General features: G+C 42.6%; 1 protein-coding gene across 1 annotated transcript; it reads right to left on the bottom strand.

Annotated features, from left to right (window-relative positions):
- Window positions 1-1,120: 1,120 nt before the first annotated feature.
- On the bottom strand, window positions 1,121-3,318 carry LOC133925952 (protein MONOCULM 1-like). Its single transcript, XM_062371689.1, has one exon. It carries the CDS (start codon window positions 3,008-3,010, stop codon window positions 1,628-1,630), a length of 1,383 nt encoding a protein of 460 aa, XP_062227673.1. The 5' UTR covers window positions 3,011-3,318; the 3' UTR covers window positions 1,121-1,627.
- Between the last annotated feature and the right edge of the window lie 15,516 nt (window positions 3,319-18,834).

The raw sequence follows: 18,834 nt of genomic DNA, 5'->3' as shown, positions 1-18,834 counted from the left end.
GAAACCAAAAGGATATATATCTCAAACGTAAAAGTAATAAAATAATATGATGCTTTCAAAACTTTTGCATTAATTTATCTTGTTTTTTTACTCGTTATTTCCTCTAGTACCTACATGCAAACAATTAACTGTAGTGGGTATAAGCTTTGAGCACTTCTTATTAATATAAACATGAGAGACAAACACCCAAGGAATCAAGTAGGGTACGACATGGTTCTCTTCGACGAACAAATTAATAAGGCATGCATGCAAAGATCCGAAGGTAATGGAGAGACAGAGAAACATGGGTCCTTCCAAAAGGGAATGATCTTTTACCACGAGAGAGAAGCCACACAACCAGGAGGCCAGGAGAGAGAGGGGGGAGGAAACAGAGAGAGAGATTAAGGGGAGCAAGCTGGCCACCAAAAGGGGTGGCCTGGTTTTGATGAGAAACCCCATGATTTTGTTTGAGGGTTAGGGGGCAGGGATTAGGGTGGTAGTGATGCATGGGATCATGCCCATTGCCATGCCCTCCCAAAGACAGCTTACCAGCATATCTGGGGCATGACACGGGAAACAAGAACCCCAACCCCCTTCTCCTTGGGCAGGAAAGGAGACACACTATTTTTCTTTTTGCTAAGACCACATTAGAAAAACACTAGTGTCTTAGCATCACATATAAAAATAAACCCCTATATATACATATACATTGTGGCCTGTTGCAAGTTGCAACACCACGGGAGTGATCATTACACCCACATAAACAGCCTCCCAAAATGGGCATTAGTTTATGGTTAGTGCTGGCCAAAGCACGCACGATTAGTTATAATACAAACAACGGCATCAAGCTCCAACAGGCAAGTAAAGTGTAGGAACATAAAATGGAGGCCATGCAAGTGAGCTATAAGAGCTAGAAGATCCTGCTGCTCCGTGCCTCAGATATATCGATAAATTACACATGAATAGAAAATTAAGTACGGTCACAGGAGGGCATTCATGGAGGATCCGTTTTGCAAGATCACACGTCCCACTTAAACAAAACATAAAAAAATATGTATTGATGAGAAGACAAGCAATAGTAACAAATCCTCTCACATCAAAATTAACAAATTAAACTAGTGCAACATATAGGTCTCCAACATATAGACAAAATCTCCCTAGAACTATATATATATAGAATGTCCAACATGAACTAGTGAGAGAAATAAACAAAGAAAAAGAGGGGAAATCAACAGAGTTGGTTCTAGTACGTAGAACTGGTAGAAGCAGCAGCAGCTGGCCTCACCAAGCTTCACTTGTTCCATGCCTTCCCCATGCATGCAAAGCTATATATGAACTCCTCAATTAACCGACAGTGATCAACCGGCCATCCAATCAGCTTAGGATTAACAACGATTAACCATGCAGCAAGCTAGGGTTAGGGTTTCCTCCTTGCAAATCCAACAACTCATCCTTCAAAACCAAAATGCAATGCTCATATATAGTCCTTCAAAACCAAAATGCAATGCTCATATATACTCTTTAGATATATAAATATGAGGTAGTGACCAGTGAGCAAGCAAACCCTACGCCATCGTCGCCGCCACCGGCGGTATGCATCGAATGCACGCATTCAGCAAGTAGAAGGCGCGCCAATGGCGGTGGTGGGCTACTGCCACGACGACACGGACAGCAGCGGCCGCGTCTGCCACCCGAGGAAGCACGCACCGCGCGCCTCCTGAACGAGGTAGCCCTCCGACGGGTAATGCAACCGCAGCAGCAGCCGCGCCTGCGACACGGCGAACGCGCTGAGCGGCCGCGCCGCGAACCCGGCGGCGCGTGCGGCGGCACCCCACCGCTCGAGCCCGCTCCACCACCTCCCGCCGGAGGGCCCCAGCGCGGCCTCTATCTCCCTGCCGAGCACCTCCTGTTCCACCGCCAGCCGCTCCCGGCTCCCCGGCGGCACGGTCGCCTCGAGCGCCTCGAACACCGCCGAGTAGTAATCCATGGCCACCGCCACCCGCCAAGGCAGGTCGTCGATGCGGTCGAAGCCCCCGCCAGCTGTCTCCCTCTCGGCGATGGTCACTACGGCGGGGGCCATGGCCTTCACCCACTTCAAGAAGGCGGCCAGCTCGTCCTGCCCTCCCAGTTTGTGCAAGAACATGACGCAGTTCACAGCCAGCGTCTCGTCCGGATGCAACTCCAGGCTCGTGGCCGCGCTCGAGTCAGCCGTGGTACTCGCGCCGGCGCCCTGGTGGGTGGCGGCGCAGGAGAGGAGGAGCGGTGTGAAGTGAAAGGGGAGCTGGATGGAGCGAGCGAAGGCGCGGAGGCGGCTGCCGGTGCGGAGGAGGGTGTCGCAGTCGGCGCCGGCGCCCGTGATGCGGACTTCGGGCGGCCCCGCGGCCGGGTCGGCGCGGTCGGCGATCGCCTGGAGGAGCGGTGGCCACTGCACGCCGTGCGCGGCGTCGAGGTCGAGGATGTGGACGCGGCGCGCTCCCTCAACGGCGTCCAGGATAGCCTGGTTCGCCGTCAGGTGCGCGTACCGCAGGAACGGCGCGATCTGATTGAACGCGAGGTACGCGCCCGACGACGCCGGCCGCGCTGAGGCGGCGGCTACCAAGCCCGGGTCGACGCCGCGCCCGACGGCCTTGGCGTCCGCCCGGAGCGCGAGCGCGCGCGCGAAGTGGTAGGCGAGCCGGTCGGCTGCGTCCGCGCGCGGGGACGCCGCGGACAGCAGGACCCCCGCGGCGCGACGCGCTGACGGGAGGTCCCCGCGCTGCAGCAGGTCGGCGCACGCCAGCAAGAGCTCCCGCGTGGACGGCACCGCCGCCGCGAGGACGCCGCTGTTGTTGTTGCCGTTCTTGTTGTCATTGTTGTCGGTGTCAGAGGAGGAGTGGTGGAGTGAGCCGAGCATAGCAATAGCTTCGACGGTTACCAGCTTGAGCTTCTTCACCGGCGCGAACCCGCAGTGGTGCAGGAGCAGCGGCGGCGGCCGGAGTCGGCGGTGGTGGCTAGCGAGGAGCATGAGGGGGTTGAGGGGGAGGGCGTGCATCTCCTGGCGGGCTTAATAGGGGTGCACGTCCAGCAGCAGCATCTGGGGCTGGGGCTGGGCTCGCTGCAGCTTCCGTGACAGGACATCCTCATCTGCCAAAAACACAGGTGTGTGCTTGTGCGAGTGAGAGAGACTGCATCAGCTATACACAGTAGCTTGCCACTACCTACTCAGCCATAGCCTAGCCTAGCTAGCTAGCAGCTACTAGATGCACCGTGCAAACTCAGAGGCGAGCAGCTGTTTTCTCTCTCTAGGACTGGGGGAGGGGAAAGGTGGCAAGAGTGAGTGAGTGTGGTGCTATAGTAGAATTTTATCCGGTGGACTGTGGTGTGTGATTTAAGGGGTTTAAGTGGAAGAGGGGAATCTAAAACATTCCAAGGATTGGTGTTTTTCTATTTATGATTCCATGGATTGGTGTTGGTGGGCCTAATCAAGCAAAGATTCATTCGAGCGAGATGAAGTTAAGGGTACATTTGGTTGCTTGTATGTAGTTTAACTTGATTTATAAGATGCAAACAGCACTTATTTAGTTGTTTGTATTTCAAATTGAGGTTGGCTCTTAGGATGCAAATGCATACACTCGTTGTGGTTCTGCAGATACGAGATGCAAATACGTTTCTATAGAGTCAGACTTGCTGGATGCAGCATAGTGCCTAGCTAATGATGTTATTAATATGCAATTAGTGTGTATTAAGTGATATTAATGTATTTTAAAGAATATTAAAGTTTAATAAGATAAACTAATGATGGTAATAGTACAACAGAATAAAATAAATATGGGAAAATTCCTTATTTGCTATAAATTTTTTTTAGTCTTCTCTCTACGCCATCAAAAAATTTACCCTTTCTTATCTACTATCAATTTTATCTTTCTTTCCTTTCTTGCCCCTCCTTAGTCCTCAAACAGTTCTAATGTGAAACAGGTTACTATTCATGGGTATTGTTTTGCACATCGAACTCCGATTGCCGATAGGTGACTAGTTAGCAATTAGAGTTTGTGCAAATTTACCATTTTAAATAATATTTTTGCAATTTTTTAATAAAATAATCTTATTTTAAAAAAATCGTGATCACTGGCGTAATGGCGTTCCTCGTGTGTTTCGTGTGTATTTGGTTAAAGGTGCTTTGAGGTAATTCTTGGCATGCATGTTTCCTTGTAACGGAAAAACACAGCAATAGCAAACACACAGAAATGCGAAAGCAAAACAGATGATTATTGCTGGAAAAAAGGCAAATGATTGAATTTGGTAGGAACGTAAGTGCAAAATAGACGATCATAAAATGCAAGGAAATTGCAGGAATGACTATTTTGTGCAATGCAGGAAAGGACACATCAATTTTGAGCAGAGAAATATGAATACAAAATAACTTTTCTGTGAGATTAGACCTCAAGTTAGAACTCCAACGTTACTATAGACCATGCCATTCTATATGAGCGAGTCTCGTAAGAATTTAAAGGCTTACATATGCTCCTTTGTTCGAAAGGTTTACAAGGAATTTTTTTTTTGCAGAATTTGGTTTCTTTGAAATTCCTATATTTTGTCCTTTGTTCCAGAAACCTAAAAGTGTGACATAAGCATGCCTAATATAATTAAAGTATGAATCTAATGGAAATTACCAGAGTAATTAAGTAAATTCAAGAGCGATGGCATCTCATCCCTCAGTCTTAAATGGGTTCTCAAAAGTTCTGAAGTATACTAGTTCTCTTCTTCCAATAATTCTACCAAAAATATAGAGTAGCTCTTTGAAAAGACAAAAAAATTATATATCCACAACTCATGTCGAGAAGCCCGATATTCATCTTAGTTCAAATATGTTACCAAACCACTATGTTAAATTTTATATATGTTGTCACATACTAGCTTATAATTGACCCGAACATGATGATTAAGGGCGTCTTCAACAATCCAAGATAGCTAGTTATAACTTATAAGGGTGTCTACATCATATCTTTGTTTATTTGGAGGGTAGAATGAATGAAAAGAGATAAAATCTAGCTACGAACTAGTAGTCAGTCTACAGACGCATTAAATTAGGGGAACATGCTATTGCTAATCATTGAAGGGGTTGTCTCTAATGATAACTATGGATGACATGGACAAATCTTGTAGCTAGTAGCTAACTATATTGTTGGAGGTACTCTAATTAATAAAGATTTTAAAATGATTAATGGCCTTAAGAAACTATCCAGTTTTTGTAATATGTAGACCAGTCGAAATGCACAAATTAAAATCAGACCATCCTACTACTATGCAGGAGAATACAGCATTGATATATATATAGTGACCAGAAAATAGTTTGTGTTGACCACCTTTCCTTGACCAATTAAATTGGACAATTGATCATCTTTTCTCTAGTCAGATATAGTGTCCACAAAACTTTTCAAAGATCCATTATTTTGGTCATTTGACATTCAAGAAGCTACTCTAAGCGTGCACTTGACTGTACACGAGGATACAATCGGAAACAGCTAGCAGGCTTGCTTCATCTCTTTCCACCTAATGATCACACTGATCTTCCATGGCTTTATTGTTTTTCACGCTATCATATAAAGGTTTAGCTTTAAGGGAGTAGTAGGACAAGCATGCATGGCTTTTGACACCGGTAATTCTGCCTTGTATACATGGTTAACTAGCCTGCTTAGTGTGGAAACAGTTTCTCTGGATTAGTTTATATTAGCCAAGTTGGAACTCTTTAATCATTATGGAAGCCTCAGGAGACCTCTTTCCAAAAGATTTGTGTACCAATATTATAGTTTCTGACGGTTTGTGCTACCATCTCTCTCTATACATATATGTGAGGGTGAACACGCAATGCTTTGAATGGGTGAATAGAGACTAGACAGACCCGACTCTCCAACCATATCATGTTTTGTCCCTTGGTGGGATCTCCATTGATGGCCCTGAGATAACTTGTTGCGAGAAGAACACACCACACCTCAACCTGGCCCTTTGCTGTGTCAGTACTGCACAATGCACACACATGCATGTTACCACAAGTAACCTGCATCTACACTCCTCCCTGATTGGTTCTAGCATAAACAATGGCAGGTACTCATGTAACTTGAGGGAGATGTGTCTAGCTATGCAGGATCACATGCAATCCTAGCTCAGTGCAAGTGTATATGTATGTATGCATGCATGCGTGCATGAGAGAGCGATGATATAGGAGAGAGAAAGAGGGGGGGGGGGGGCAGTGAACACTCACATCAAAGGCATCTTGATACAACACATTAGCAAACAAATGGAATATTGCAGCAGCCAAGGGGTGATAGGCTGATAGCTGTGAATGCGAGGTAGCTGACACTGGGCGCCCTTGGAGGGAATGTCTCAGTCCCCAGATGAGGAAGTCTATGATAACCTCCACCTGCACACCCATCATTACCCAACAAAAGGGACATGTGCATCAGTGTCAAGCAGATCCATTGCTTCCAACTCTGCACAAAAAATTTGTACAAATCCTTATGGCCCCAGAATGTATACATGCATGCATGCAGAGACAGAGAGAGAGAGAGAGCAAACAAAAGGTGATAGAGGAGAAATCTTATCCCTTGTGGCAAGAGGGAAAAGATCTTTGCATGTATGCAAGGCCTAGACTACCTGTGATTGTGAGCTCTCTTGTGTAACTTGTGCAGCAAAGGAATCTACTCTCCTCCCTGCATGGCTGCTACCTCTGCAAGGCACTAAGGCAGGAGCATCAAGAGAAAGAAAGGAGGAAAAATAGGTAGGAGATGATGATAGAAACTGGCAAAACTCGGCATGAGGCCTACAGCAGCAACAACCAGTAGAATAAAAGCATAGAAATCAAAAAAGAAAAACTTGTGGCCGCCTTTACCTCCGGGTGCATCAAATGCTGTGATTCGACGTGATCCAAAACCTAACCCCTTCGTACAGCTTCTCTCTCGCTCTCTCTCTAAGCAGTCTCCTTGAACACCTCCTTACATGTGTTTGTGAGAGAGAATGAGGAGAAGGAAGAGGTTTCGGGAGGTCTTGTTGCTTGAGATCAAGATTAAGGAGCTAAGAGCAGTAGCTAGGAGCACTCTTGAGTGGACTTGAAGGAAGGGAAAGCCAGGGTATGAGGGGAGCATACTCAAGAACACATGGGGACCAAAGGTCCATGCCAAAAGGAGAGATAAACAAAGGATTATATTAGCCCAAACAAATTTACAAAGGTATACCGCCCCCCACTCATTTTTTTTTTCTGTTACTTCCGCAAAAAAATATATTATTTTTTGCTGCCACCTTTTTGTATAGCCTTTTCTATATTCTCTCTGTTTCTCTCCCTTCTCTCCTAATCCGAAGTAGCCAGCCAATGGTTGAACTCGCTATGAGTGCAACTGTTCCATGTGGTTCTTGTCAGAGAGTTGACATCTGATGTAATGCAACAGATGGAGAAGGATTGCTCGTAAAGTATATTGGGGTTCCAAGCACTTGAGCTCTTGAAGCCATTGCTAACAGTGTAACACCATAGCCTTCTATCGACTGGTTTATTCAGAGAGAGGGGGGGGGGGGGGGGGAGAGAGAGAGAGGAGTGCGTGTGTTCTCTTTATTCTCTGCAAGATAGATGCAGTGAAACCAACCACTCCAGTTCAATACCATCAGATTGCGCCCAACAACCCCTTGCCCAATTCCCAACAACACAACATATGAATGAAGCAAAAGTCAACAAACATACATCTTTCGAATCTTCTCCACGGCTCTAAAGTCAAGGGTCCAAGTATGCTCCAATGTGCTCGTCAGGGAGTCAGTCTCACAGACGACACACGGGAGAGAAGGACCAGATCCTTGTAATGTATGATGAGATATACGCATAGCATGAAAGACGAGAGGCGAATTGAGCTGCAAGAGTCAAGAATGAAGAAGCCTTGCATTGCATGAAGTGTATTCTACTTCAGAAGAATAGTTCTAGTAGGGTAACATCCTCAAGCACTCCAAAAGTGAGATTATATACCTACTGCTAGGAGCATGCATGCACTCAAAAGTGTGGGCCGGGTTAGTCATGCGGGTAATTACTTTTAGACAAGTTTTATTAGTACATCTTGAGAAATAGTAAAGAAAAAGCATGCATTTTTTTCCTGTCAAATGAATGCACTTTTTGGTATAGAGTAATTTGAAGCAGATGGAAAATGCTCAGCTGATAAAAGAATGGAATGACACAAGATAATATAGGCTAGATGTCTGAAGTAATCGATGCGATCACACTCACTAAAGAAACCAACATGAAACACCAAAAAGGGAGATTTCAATATATAACACTAAATTCACATGTATTTTAGAATTTGCCGCTCATATCACAATGAGATAGGGTTACTCTGAGACACTGACATATTCCGTGAAAAGTCTTGGGTTCAAAATTATTTCTTCCTTTATCGCAAAAAAGGTTATTTCTTCCTTCATTTATACTTTGAAACATAACCAATCAAGTACTGTACTTGCTTTGAAGTGTAGAAGCATGGAAATGCTGTCATGAGATCAAGTCATCATCCACAGTTCGAATATCCACTTTCAATATGAATCACAGGATAACTAAGAAAAGAGAGATGCCCTGCGCTGTTATTTTTTGAGTATATATTATTTGGTCGGGTCCTGAATGGTCCACGCTCACCTGATGAACATAATGGAGCTCATATACATATTCCTCTTTTGCATAAAATATTGGTGATGCATGACACAACCCATCCTTTCCATGAGTTTGGTAGATATGTAGACGCAACCAAAGCCTAAGGTGCATAACTCTTGGCCTGCATGGCTCATCTTTTTCCTAGAGCAGCTCTTGCATTAGTATTTTTTTCTTCTTCAAGAACCAGCTAGCTACATTTTATTCCAAAGAGACTATGTATAAGAAAAGGACAATGACACATCCAGAATATATTAATTTATCGAATATTCAAATTTACCAAATTCAACAAAAAAAGAACTGCATCTGTATCGAGTTTATAAACCACCAAAACAATCAAAAGCATAAACTACAAGACAAGATTTAAGACTTCAACTAGACGGCGCGCGCGACATCGTCAACACATCGGTCGTACCCATCTTGGTCGCACAAATGTTTATATATATTTCAACTCTCAAATCTAACGTTTTCCTCGCAAATGCACCAATTATATATATGTCTTTCCAAACCCACAATATTTGAACCCCAAAATAATTATGCCATTCTTCTCAGAACATCTTGTACCAAGTACAAGCTCGCAAGTCGCAAGTAACAAACCAACCGCTCATACAGTGTGACACTTGAATCAAGTGCTACGTGTGCAGCACAAACAACAAGGCAGCAATCAGCATCGTTTAATAACATGTGCCATCTACTGGGCAACTCATTGTACACGACAGTAGGTGTAGAAAAGTACAGCTCCGAACTACGACGGGAATTTTCATATGCTGCTGCTGCTCGCGCGAGAGAGAAATGGAAAAAAGAAGGAACACAAGCTGCGTGCCCAGGTACCTAACTGCCTGGCGCTGGGTGAGCTAGAGCTACTTAACCTAGGATCGAGTCCATTCAGTAGCTAGTGGAGCTAATATCTCCAAAGTGCAGGGTCATGTCAAATCTTTAAAATTTTATACTACATCGCATCAGCCCACGCTCTTCAGTACAAGGTGTGGCCAGGTGGTAGATGACGGGATAGCTTCACAGCCGATTGATCGTTGTCCCCTGCTCTTGTAATTATCAAAACTTACCCTTGTCGTCGTACAAAAGGGGAAGGATCCGGTGCGGTTGTTTTTAGGAGAACTGTGTACCTTATGTGAGGTCAAGGAGAGAAACAGAAATAATGCTGTTGTTACTAGAGTCTAGAAGCATGTTTTCCACTACTGGATCTAGAGAGGCTAGAATAAATAAAATACTAGTAACTTGCTATAACATTTGAAAACCTGTCAATTTAGGCCATGCAAGGAACGCAGGAGCTCTCATGGATTGCTGTCGGATTTGAGTTGAACTATTACCTATAAAATTCCCATGTTCCGAATGGGCGGTTGTTTACTCGAAGGACTTGTCAGCGAATGCAGTTGTAACTTATAAAGCCACGCCAACTTTGAATATAGCAAATCAATGTTGCACGATGTATATGGATGCATGTGAATGGTTCATATATTTTTCTTATCAGAATCATAGTATTGTTGGAGCAAGAGGAAACATACCTCCTTGCAGTGTCTGAAGACTCGATGGAGTTTGACGTGTCACGTCCCTGCAACTGCAAGTTGTAACAAAGGCCCACTATGTTTAGGAAGTGTGCCGAAAAGAATAAAAATAAATAAAATTAGAGAAAAAGTATAACACAAACAAAATCATTTTTTTGTCAAGTTAATATGGAGCATGTGATATGTCAGCAATTCGCAAAAGTTAGAAACTGTGCTTCATGTGATATGTCAGCAATTAAGTCACGTCCCAGTTTACTGTAGAAAAGTAGAAAGTTATGTTTTCCCATGGGTAGCCTGTGTCAAAAAGATTTTAGAGAAACTTAGCTCATCAGAGGATTATGATATTTTAGAGAAACCTATCTCATTAGTTGCCAGATCAAAATTCAGAAAGAATACTGGAGAGCCTCAGAGGCCCACTTGCAGTGTACAGAAGAATGGGCAGCTCGAAGTATCAAGTAGCAATATCTTCCACCACATGACTGTTCACCATAACACTTCATAGAAGATCCCTGCTGTGGCCACCTTGCACTGTCCAATTGCAATGTCTAAGAATATAAAGTCAACCAGCTTTTGGATTTTGAAGACAAAACTTGAGCACGGGCAAAGCAACCCAAGATCTTGTTTCTCTGAACATCAACATATTCCACTAAAGAGTAAGTTTCTCCTGAACTTGTCTGCCTATTTTCTGGAAAACAATGACAACGGTTAGTTTAAGACTTGAATATTCCCAAGTGCACGTACATTGTTAATTATTCACAAAGGTAAAATAAATTATCTTCTGAACCAAAGTTTTTCTTCAAAAATGAGATCTAGATTCTTTTTCGAAAATAAAGAAACGCTAGCTGTTTAGTAACCCACCTGCACCCAAAATGCAATGTAGGCGTGGTGACTTGTGGGCCCAACGGCCAGCTGTGGGACAGGACAGGGACTTGGAATGAGTGGCTCAAGCATTCAGGTCCTTGCCTAAAAACAAGTGTTCAGAATTGTTCTGTTACTCTTTCAAAAAGAATTGATCATTTATACTCTTGTTTGCGCACAAAAGAAAATGCTAGGCGAGTAGATAGCCCAAGGAAGAGACGACAAATAGATTAAGCTACACTGCCAGAAGGGGAATTGATTCATAGAAATGTCAAAAGGTGACAAAAAAGATGAATGTGAGGTAGGGATTTCATACATTATATCCAAACCTAAGGTAGGAGATCTTGCACTATAAGTTTGGTTTAGTACCAATGAGAATTGAGAAATACAATTAAATTTACCAAATTGCAGTCTTTGTCCCCCCGTAAACACTCAACCCTATATACGCTGCTCAATTTAAAGGAATTAATCCATCATTCGGAAGGAACGAGGAGAAGCAAATTATGGATGAAATGGACGGGAGCATTGTCAAAAGCAGTCCTCAATCTATAAACTTAGCCTAGCTAAATAACATATATGTAACATCATAAACAATACAGAAGATGCATGGTCCCAAGAAGGACAATTTACAAAGCCTATGGGACCATCAAACTTAAAGGCATATCCTCCTTCTAATCCCACAGGCAAAGTGCAGGCTGTGCATACATTGAACTTCCTGAACAGGCTTTATCGCTTCACTAGGTCTTTTCCTACCACTAATCACGTAATCTATGAACTTTAATGTGATATGTATGGACTAAAGTAAAAAAACCAATGTCCTTAAGCAAGCAATCAGTTTTTAATTGACAACTTACAAAGATTCCCTTATCCCAGACCACTTATATCGATTAATTAATCTTTTCAGTCCTAATCGTGCAGACACCGATCTCCTACAAATCTTCTTTGACTGTTCTTGATGCTCTAGCTGTGAGAATATATTTGCGTAAAAAGTGCTTTGGACTTTTAATGGCTATTATTTGAATGGACTAAGGCAGGGTCCAACGAAGGATGATCATGCTCAAGATGCTCTGGATCAAACTGATGATGACATTAAGCTTTGTATGCTCAGTGGAAGAAGTAGAGAGCTGGAAACCAGCAGCAATTACGGCATCTTGGAAGGCTGGGGTGCACATAACCACCATCCAGGGATATTATTAGAAGGCATACTGTGATTGTCTGTAAATACATAAAAGTGTGCATCAAAGGCTGATTTCGGTCAACTGATAACAGATGAACTATGACATTTTATAAATTAAAATGGCCGCACCATTTGCAATAATAGCACCATGCGTAGATTACTATATCCTATAAGAATAAGTCCTCAAGTTTGAGTTGTTGGGTCAAAGTGACATTTGACAAAATTTGAAATGAGTTGTATATAACATGTGTATTGTGATCAGAAAGGAATTTTCAGGGAGGTTACATATGTCATAAGGAGAATGATGAGATGTTGCAACGAAATCCTCCAATCCCAATTACTAATAATTAGTGGACTCTGCGCATGGAAGATGCCTCACGCTTGCAAGCTTTAGTGGTCACTAGAAACATAAACCCACTTGATCATAGACTCTGGAGATTATAATTAAGTTAGCACTTGTCGTTAGGAAAGTTAAGAATCAATACCTAAAGAAAATCTCCATAAAGTAAAAGGTAACACGAGATCCTGGGACAGTAGGTCAGGAAGCAAAGGTCTAGTTGAGAGTTTTGCTATTGCCGGATATACACAAAAAAATGCGGAATGAGCTGAATAGTGGACATAAAAAAGCTAAATATCAGCAGAGCAAATTACGTTTTGCTACTATTATGATCTTGACAAACCTTTCTTTGGTATGGTTTGACGGAAATAATAACTGTCACAAGTATGTTCAGCAAATATATCAACAAAATCAAATATTGGTGTATCACATGAATCACATTCTGCCTAAACCCAAGGATCGAAGCTATCTTAATTTTGTTTGCATCGTTGCCCCGTTTCTGGTAGCACCACTGATCATACAATTTACTTGAACATGGTTGGTTTCTACAAAGAAACGCAAAGGTTCACAGGAATATATCTTTGGATGGTGAAGTGCAATAAGATTCGTCTAAAACACCCACCAACTCAGTAATCAACTTAACATTGTCAAATACGTCTACTTTTTCATCTAAAAGACAGACAACAGCTAACAGTTACCAGCTTTAAGCAATGATTGCATGAGTATACAGAGTTACAGACAACTTATTAGTTGGGAAATTATTTGATTCTTAAAAACTTTCTATACTTGCTATTAGTTTCAAGGGTTAATTCCTCTTCCCAACATCCACAAAACTTATCTTGTCGCAATTATATTGTAATTGGTTACTTTAAATTTATGGAATTTATGACTAAGTACATGGTAAATGTTTTTGTTCCTGCACTATATAACTAAGAAAGAAAGAAAAAGCTACAAACATGGACATTTTCATGCGCACATGTCATTGTCCATTTTCAGGTCCATGTCCCAGCCACTACCATTTTCTCAAAAGAACAACAGCTAGGATACAGGGAACCTTTTCGTGAAAGGAAATTGAAGTAAGATTGCTTTGACCCTAATAAGTTCATGGTCCCCTTTGACCAGTGTTACCTGGATACCCGTGTCCAAATTTATTTGTGAATCGGACATCCCGAATCTGAGTCGGATTCCGACACCCGTGTCGGATTCCGAGTTGTATTTCACGTGTCTAAATTTTCTTTGCCGAATCGGACACTCGAGTCCGAGTCGGATTCCGACACCCGTGTCCGTGTCTAGGTAACACTGCCTTTGACTACACAAATACAAAACAGAGTCATCTACAGCAGCCACAGTCCACAGGTATAGATGCCATGCTCTCTCTAGATTAACTTTGCTCAAACAAATCCTTGGATGCCATTCCAGGAACAACCAGACTCATCCATGCCTGGACGGCTGGATCATATTCCTGAAGTACCTGGTCCAAGACTCCTATGTCTCTTTTGACTGCAGTTGAAAGAAACCAAAATTGTGCACAACCAATTCAAGTGAAAGGGCTCACAGACGGGCCATTAAATACGTGCAACTATCATACTTTCCTCATGACTTGTTCTAACTTTTAACTGCAGGCCTGTCACAGCATCATTCCAGTTTCAGAATAGGATCATGCAATAGTTTTGTCACAGGATCCCACAGTTTAGCTCATGTGAAGCAGTCCAGTTTACTTCAGCGGATTTGGTAAACATGATAGTTTTGGGACAAAAAACCGAGACTGTTCAGATTATGTCTGCAAACTATCAGAGATCAAAATGGTACTGAATTCAGATACACAGAAACCAGTTATCTATTTATCTTGATAACAGTTCATGATGAACGGAAGTAATTCTTCTTCGTTTGAAATGGAAGCAAGGAAATATTTACTTCTATGATTGGTCAGATAAGAATTAATCAAAAGTATCGAAGTATTATTAGACAAGCGCGACATGGATGAAACACTCGAGGGCCGGGCTAAAAGGTTGGTTCGTACCAATGGAGTTGCCGTCGGCTACGCCTTCTCGAGCACCCCGGCATGCCCCGCATCGCCGGAACGGTGGGGCCACCCCGCCGTCTGATCGCGACTCGCCACCGCCGGCGGCGACGACGCTCCCGCGCTCACTGTGCTCTGGCACCTGGGCGGTCTGTCGGCGCCGCGGCGTGGCCGGGTTGTGAGGCTGACAAGTGGGTCCCGCGAGGCTTTTGAGCGAATTGTCGCGGATAAGTCTGGGCCTAGAGGCCACTTTTTTGTTGGGCCCACTGGATTTAGTCCAAGTGGCATTGCGGCCTAGGGAAACTAGTTTGGGTAAATTGGGTAAAAAAAAAGAGAGTAAGAATTGTCTTTTGGCGTGGGCACTTAGAAAACAGGCCCACATGGGGCGAAGGCCGATCAGGTCCATTTAGCAATTTTAGTTCGTCTGAAAAAAAAAAGACTTTTTTTCAAGCAATTTTAGTCCGAAAACAATTTTAGCCATGCTACCAATCAAAATACAACAGAGATGCATCTCACTCTACCATGTTAAATTCTTCAAAATAATGGGATTAATTCCTTACTACTTTGTGTGCTTTTTTATTATTTCTTGATGCAGTTGCAAAATTTGCACAGTTTCCTCTTCACATATGGTCGTTAGGGTCATTGGCAAAGGAATGGAAATGGGACCCCTCGACTTCTAAGCGAGTCAATCCCAGTAGAGAGAGGAAGACCTTTAAAAAAGACCAGTCTTTATCCTGGTGCTGCGGAGACCGGTGTTGCTGATTGAACCACGATATAGTGAGATAACTCATCATCTTTGCGGATTCTGGTGTGTCTACTGACTTGTTTTCAGAAAATGAGGAAGAGAGAAGAATAATAGTAGCTCAAATAAAAGATAGCTTTTAGGCTGCAACAGCATTCCATGCTACGGAAGTATTTGATAATTACAAACAAGCTATAGAGTACCTAATTACCATAATGAGAATAATTTACTAGGCACAAGTGATCTGTAAAAGTAAGAGGTATTGGGGGTAGGGGGATAAGTCAATCTACTCTGCCTCCCGGAGGGATAGTTGAAGTTACTAAACACTTCAGTTGTACCTTCCGGGCAGCAGAGTAGGGACGATTCCAGCAAACAGAGGCCGTTAGGTAAAAGCCGTACCGTGAGTCCTGTAGTTTTGAAGCAAGGTGAGACAACTTTAGCTAGGAGCCTCTTTTCCTTCTGCCTTCTATTAGTATTAGGTAGTAGAGGGCATCGCCACTCAGAGATTCTATGATAACCTGTATATTCTACCTTTTGTTCTCCTTCCTCTGGCCCCAGAACTCTGTCCGTCCCTAGTAGTAGTATTGCTGCTAGAGAACTCGATAGAAACTAAAATGAGCTTCTAGCCAAATGTGCTCTTGAATATAATAAGTTATAATTTTTATTAACACAATCTTCTCCCACATTTTGGCATCTTTAAAGGAATAATATAGATCTGGTTAAATACTGGCTATGTTAATTCCATACAAGGTTGTCTTTGTCTAGCCAATAACACAGCAAGAGGTGGGTAGGCCCTGACTCACCCTTCATGGATGAACCTTGTGGAGGAAATCTTGGGTTTTTTCCCCCATCCCTTTCCTCACAAAAGTCTAAAGATGCCACTCATCCACGGTCCATGGAGCCTCACAGCGACACCCCTGCCCTGTCTCACTTGGAGCACCGCCAACTCAAGATGAGGTGGAGGCGGCACTCGACCACTTCACTAGTTCATTCGTGCTGAGGATTTATACACAATTTCTAATATTTGCAATGTAAATAAAAGGATATATGCTTGGTCATCAAAACCATTAAAACTTTGCAGACCATACAGAACAAGCTTTTTAACTTAGATGTCCAGAAAAATAGTAGATTACATGAAAAGGGCCAACAAGGTGAAGAAGGAAATATATGAAGATTCCTTTGAATATGAGAAGAGTATGACAGATCATCGCTTTTGGAATAACTTTCAAGTAGATTTCTATGAAAGCGCGATTTTCAAGAAAAAGAAGCCAGTCACCCTAATGCAATAGATTGACTGGGACTACATGAAAAGTAAGAATGATCCTACCTTCAATGAGGTCATAGCAGCTTGTGAGGACAAAAGGGTCAAAAGAATCATGAGTTTGAAATATGATTGGAGTATTGAGGTCATAGCCCAATTTTATACCACACTCTACTATGATCATGAGGAAAACCAAACAATGCATTAAATGATAGAAGGAGAAAGATATCGGATCAAATATAGAAACTTTGGTCGCTTGTTTGGATTTGATATCCGTGATACTAGCAAGACTAAAATCCATATTGAGAAACAACTCTCTTCTAAAAAAAATGGATTTCATGTATGAGAACCAACATGAAGTGACTTATGGCACAACCAAAAGCATAAGGCCGTTTTACAAATATCTTAATTCCTTGTTCCGCCTCACTCTAGCTCTTAAAAGTGGCAATGCCACTACTGTCCAAGGTATAACAAGGAACCTGCTTGGTAGGGATATCCAATGAGAGTGAACTTTTCAGAGTGCTGAATTTTCTTTGGGGAGAAATACATACTACTTCCCGCACATCTAGCAGAAGTTGTGTCTATGCTTCGTATATTATGTATATGATCGAGAAGGTTACCAAGAAGAATTTGTTTAAGTGAAGCACGAGCCCTATAGGATAAGGTTGGTAAGCTCAAAATCATTTACTTCTATGCTACCTTCTCCTCCACCTTCAGCTCCTAGTGAAGCACAAAGGGAAGCATCGAAGCATGCATCTTCCTCTCATGGCTCACCAAGAGCGTCCTCGAGGCTATTTACAATGTTTGCACCCACAATGTTGTGAAGATAAAGGAACACAAAGACAAGGAAGATTTAGGAGAGGCAAAAAGTCATTCATAGTCATTTGAGGATTGAGCCTCCTTGCTCTCCAATCACCTCCGAAGAAGAAGTAAGCGAGCCCAAAGCGTTTGAGAACCCGTGGGCTTGGTATGATGAGGCCTAAGCTGCTGCTGGGGTGCTAAAACCTCTCATGCTAAAGATGAGGAAGAAGACTTGGGTGGTGCCAAAGAAAGCTCTCCGGAAGATGATGATGGCAACAGAGATGAAGACGGAGATGAGGACTATGAAGAAGATAGCGAGTAGATCTATATATTTGCTTCTCTTTCCTTTTTGGTGCTTGATGCCAAAGGAGGAGAGAAATCCTATGTCACATGTCGGTTCTGTTCTGCCCCAACTCGAAGTCTCTGGGTTGACCAATGTCTTGTCTCTTTTATTATTCAAACTTTTTATCGCTTCCGTTGGACATGTAAGACTATTGTAATAATGTGTGATGAACCATGTGGTGTGCTTGTTGTTGAACTTTAATTTGTAAGAACTTAAGTGTGTTAGTGTGATTCTATGATATGTTTGGTATAATGTTTATTTCTCTATTTATTTTATTATGTGATATACCATGCCATACGTATTACGTATTATCACATTCACTCACACTCTTTGCACCCCACGGATGTTAAGATATAGGGGGAGCTCTCACAAAAATTCTTTTAAATATGTGCATTTGATCTCAAGTTCAAATTTATCTAATGCACACATTTAGTAGGAGTTCACATATATCTTAGAATTCAAAATATTTATTTCAAATATCTTTTGTAAGATTTAATAGTGTTGTCATCAATCACAAAAAAGGTGGAGATTGAAAGTGCATCTAGGCCCCCTATGTGAGTTTTGGATAATTGATTACAAATGATTAAGAGACTAATGAGTTTATTGAGATTATGAATAAGTTTTAGTCCTATTGATAAAGTTAAAAGGCGTTGGCATCCCTTAAAAAGAAAAGAGAAGCGGCATGTAGTTATTCATAGGTTTAAATTTATTTTATTTTCAAATTCGAGTTTAGGAATATCGTACTATCAAGAGGGATGCATGTTGATACTCTTGAAAGTGTCTCAGTGCTCAAAGTACCCTTTTAGACTTAAAATTTGAGAGATACAATCACCCACGAATACCGAGATAGTTACAAAAGTTGTCTGAACTTGGAGTCTCTGGGTTAGCCTGGATACTCCGGATTCTGGACAGTAGCCCAGAGTCTCCGAGTTAGACTCTAAACTGGGCTCTTAGTTTGGGCTTGAGTGCCTAACCCGGAGTCTCCGGGTGAACCCGGATATTCCAGATTCTGGACAGTAGCCCGGAGTCTCCGAGTTAGACTCCAAGCCAGGCTCTTGGTTTGGGCTTAAGTGCCCAACCTAGAGTCTCCGGGTGAACCCGGATACTCCGGGTCAGTACAAAAAGTACTGTAATTGCTAGTTTGGG

Source organism: Phragmites australis, chromosome 8 (assembly GCF_958298935.1).
Source record: "Phragmites australis chromosome 8, lpPhrAust1.1, whole genome shotgun sequence".
Taxonomy (NCBI): Eukaryota; Viridiplantae; Streptophyta; class Magnoliopsida; order Poales; family Poaceae; genus Phragmites; species Phragmites australis.
Note: the sequence above shows the minus strand (reverse complement) of the source record. Positions and strands in the feature narration are given on the sequence as shown.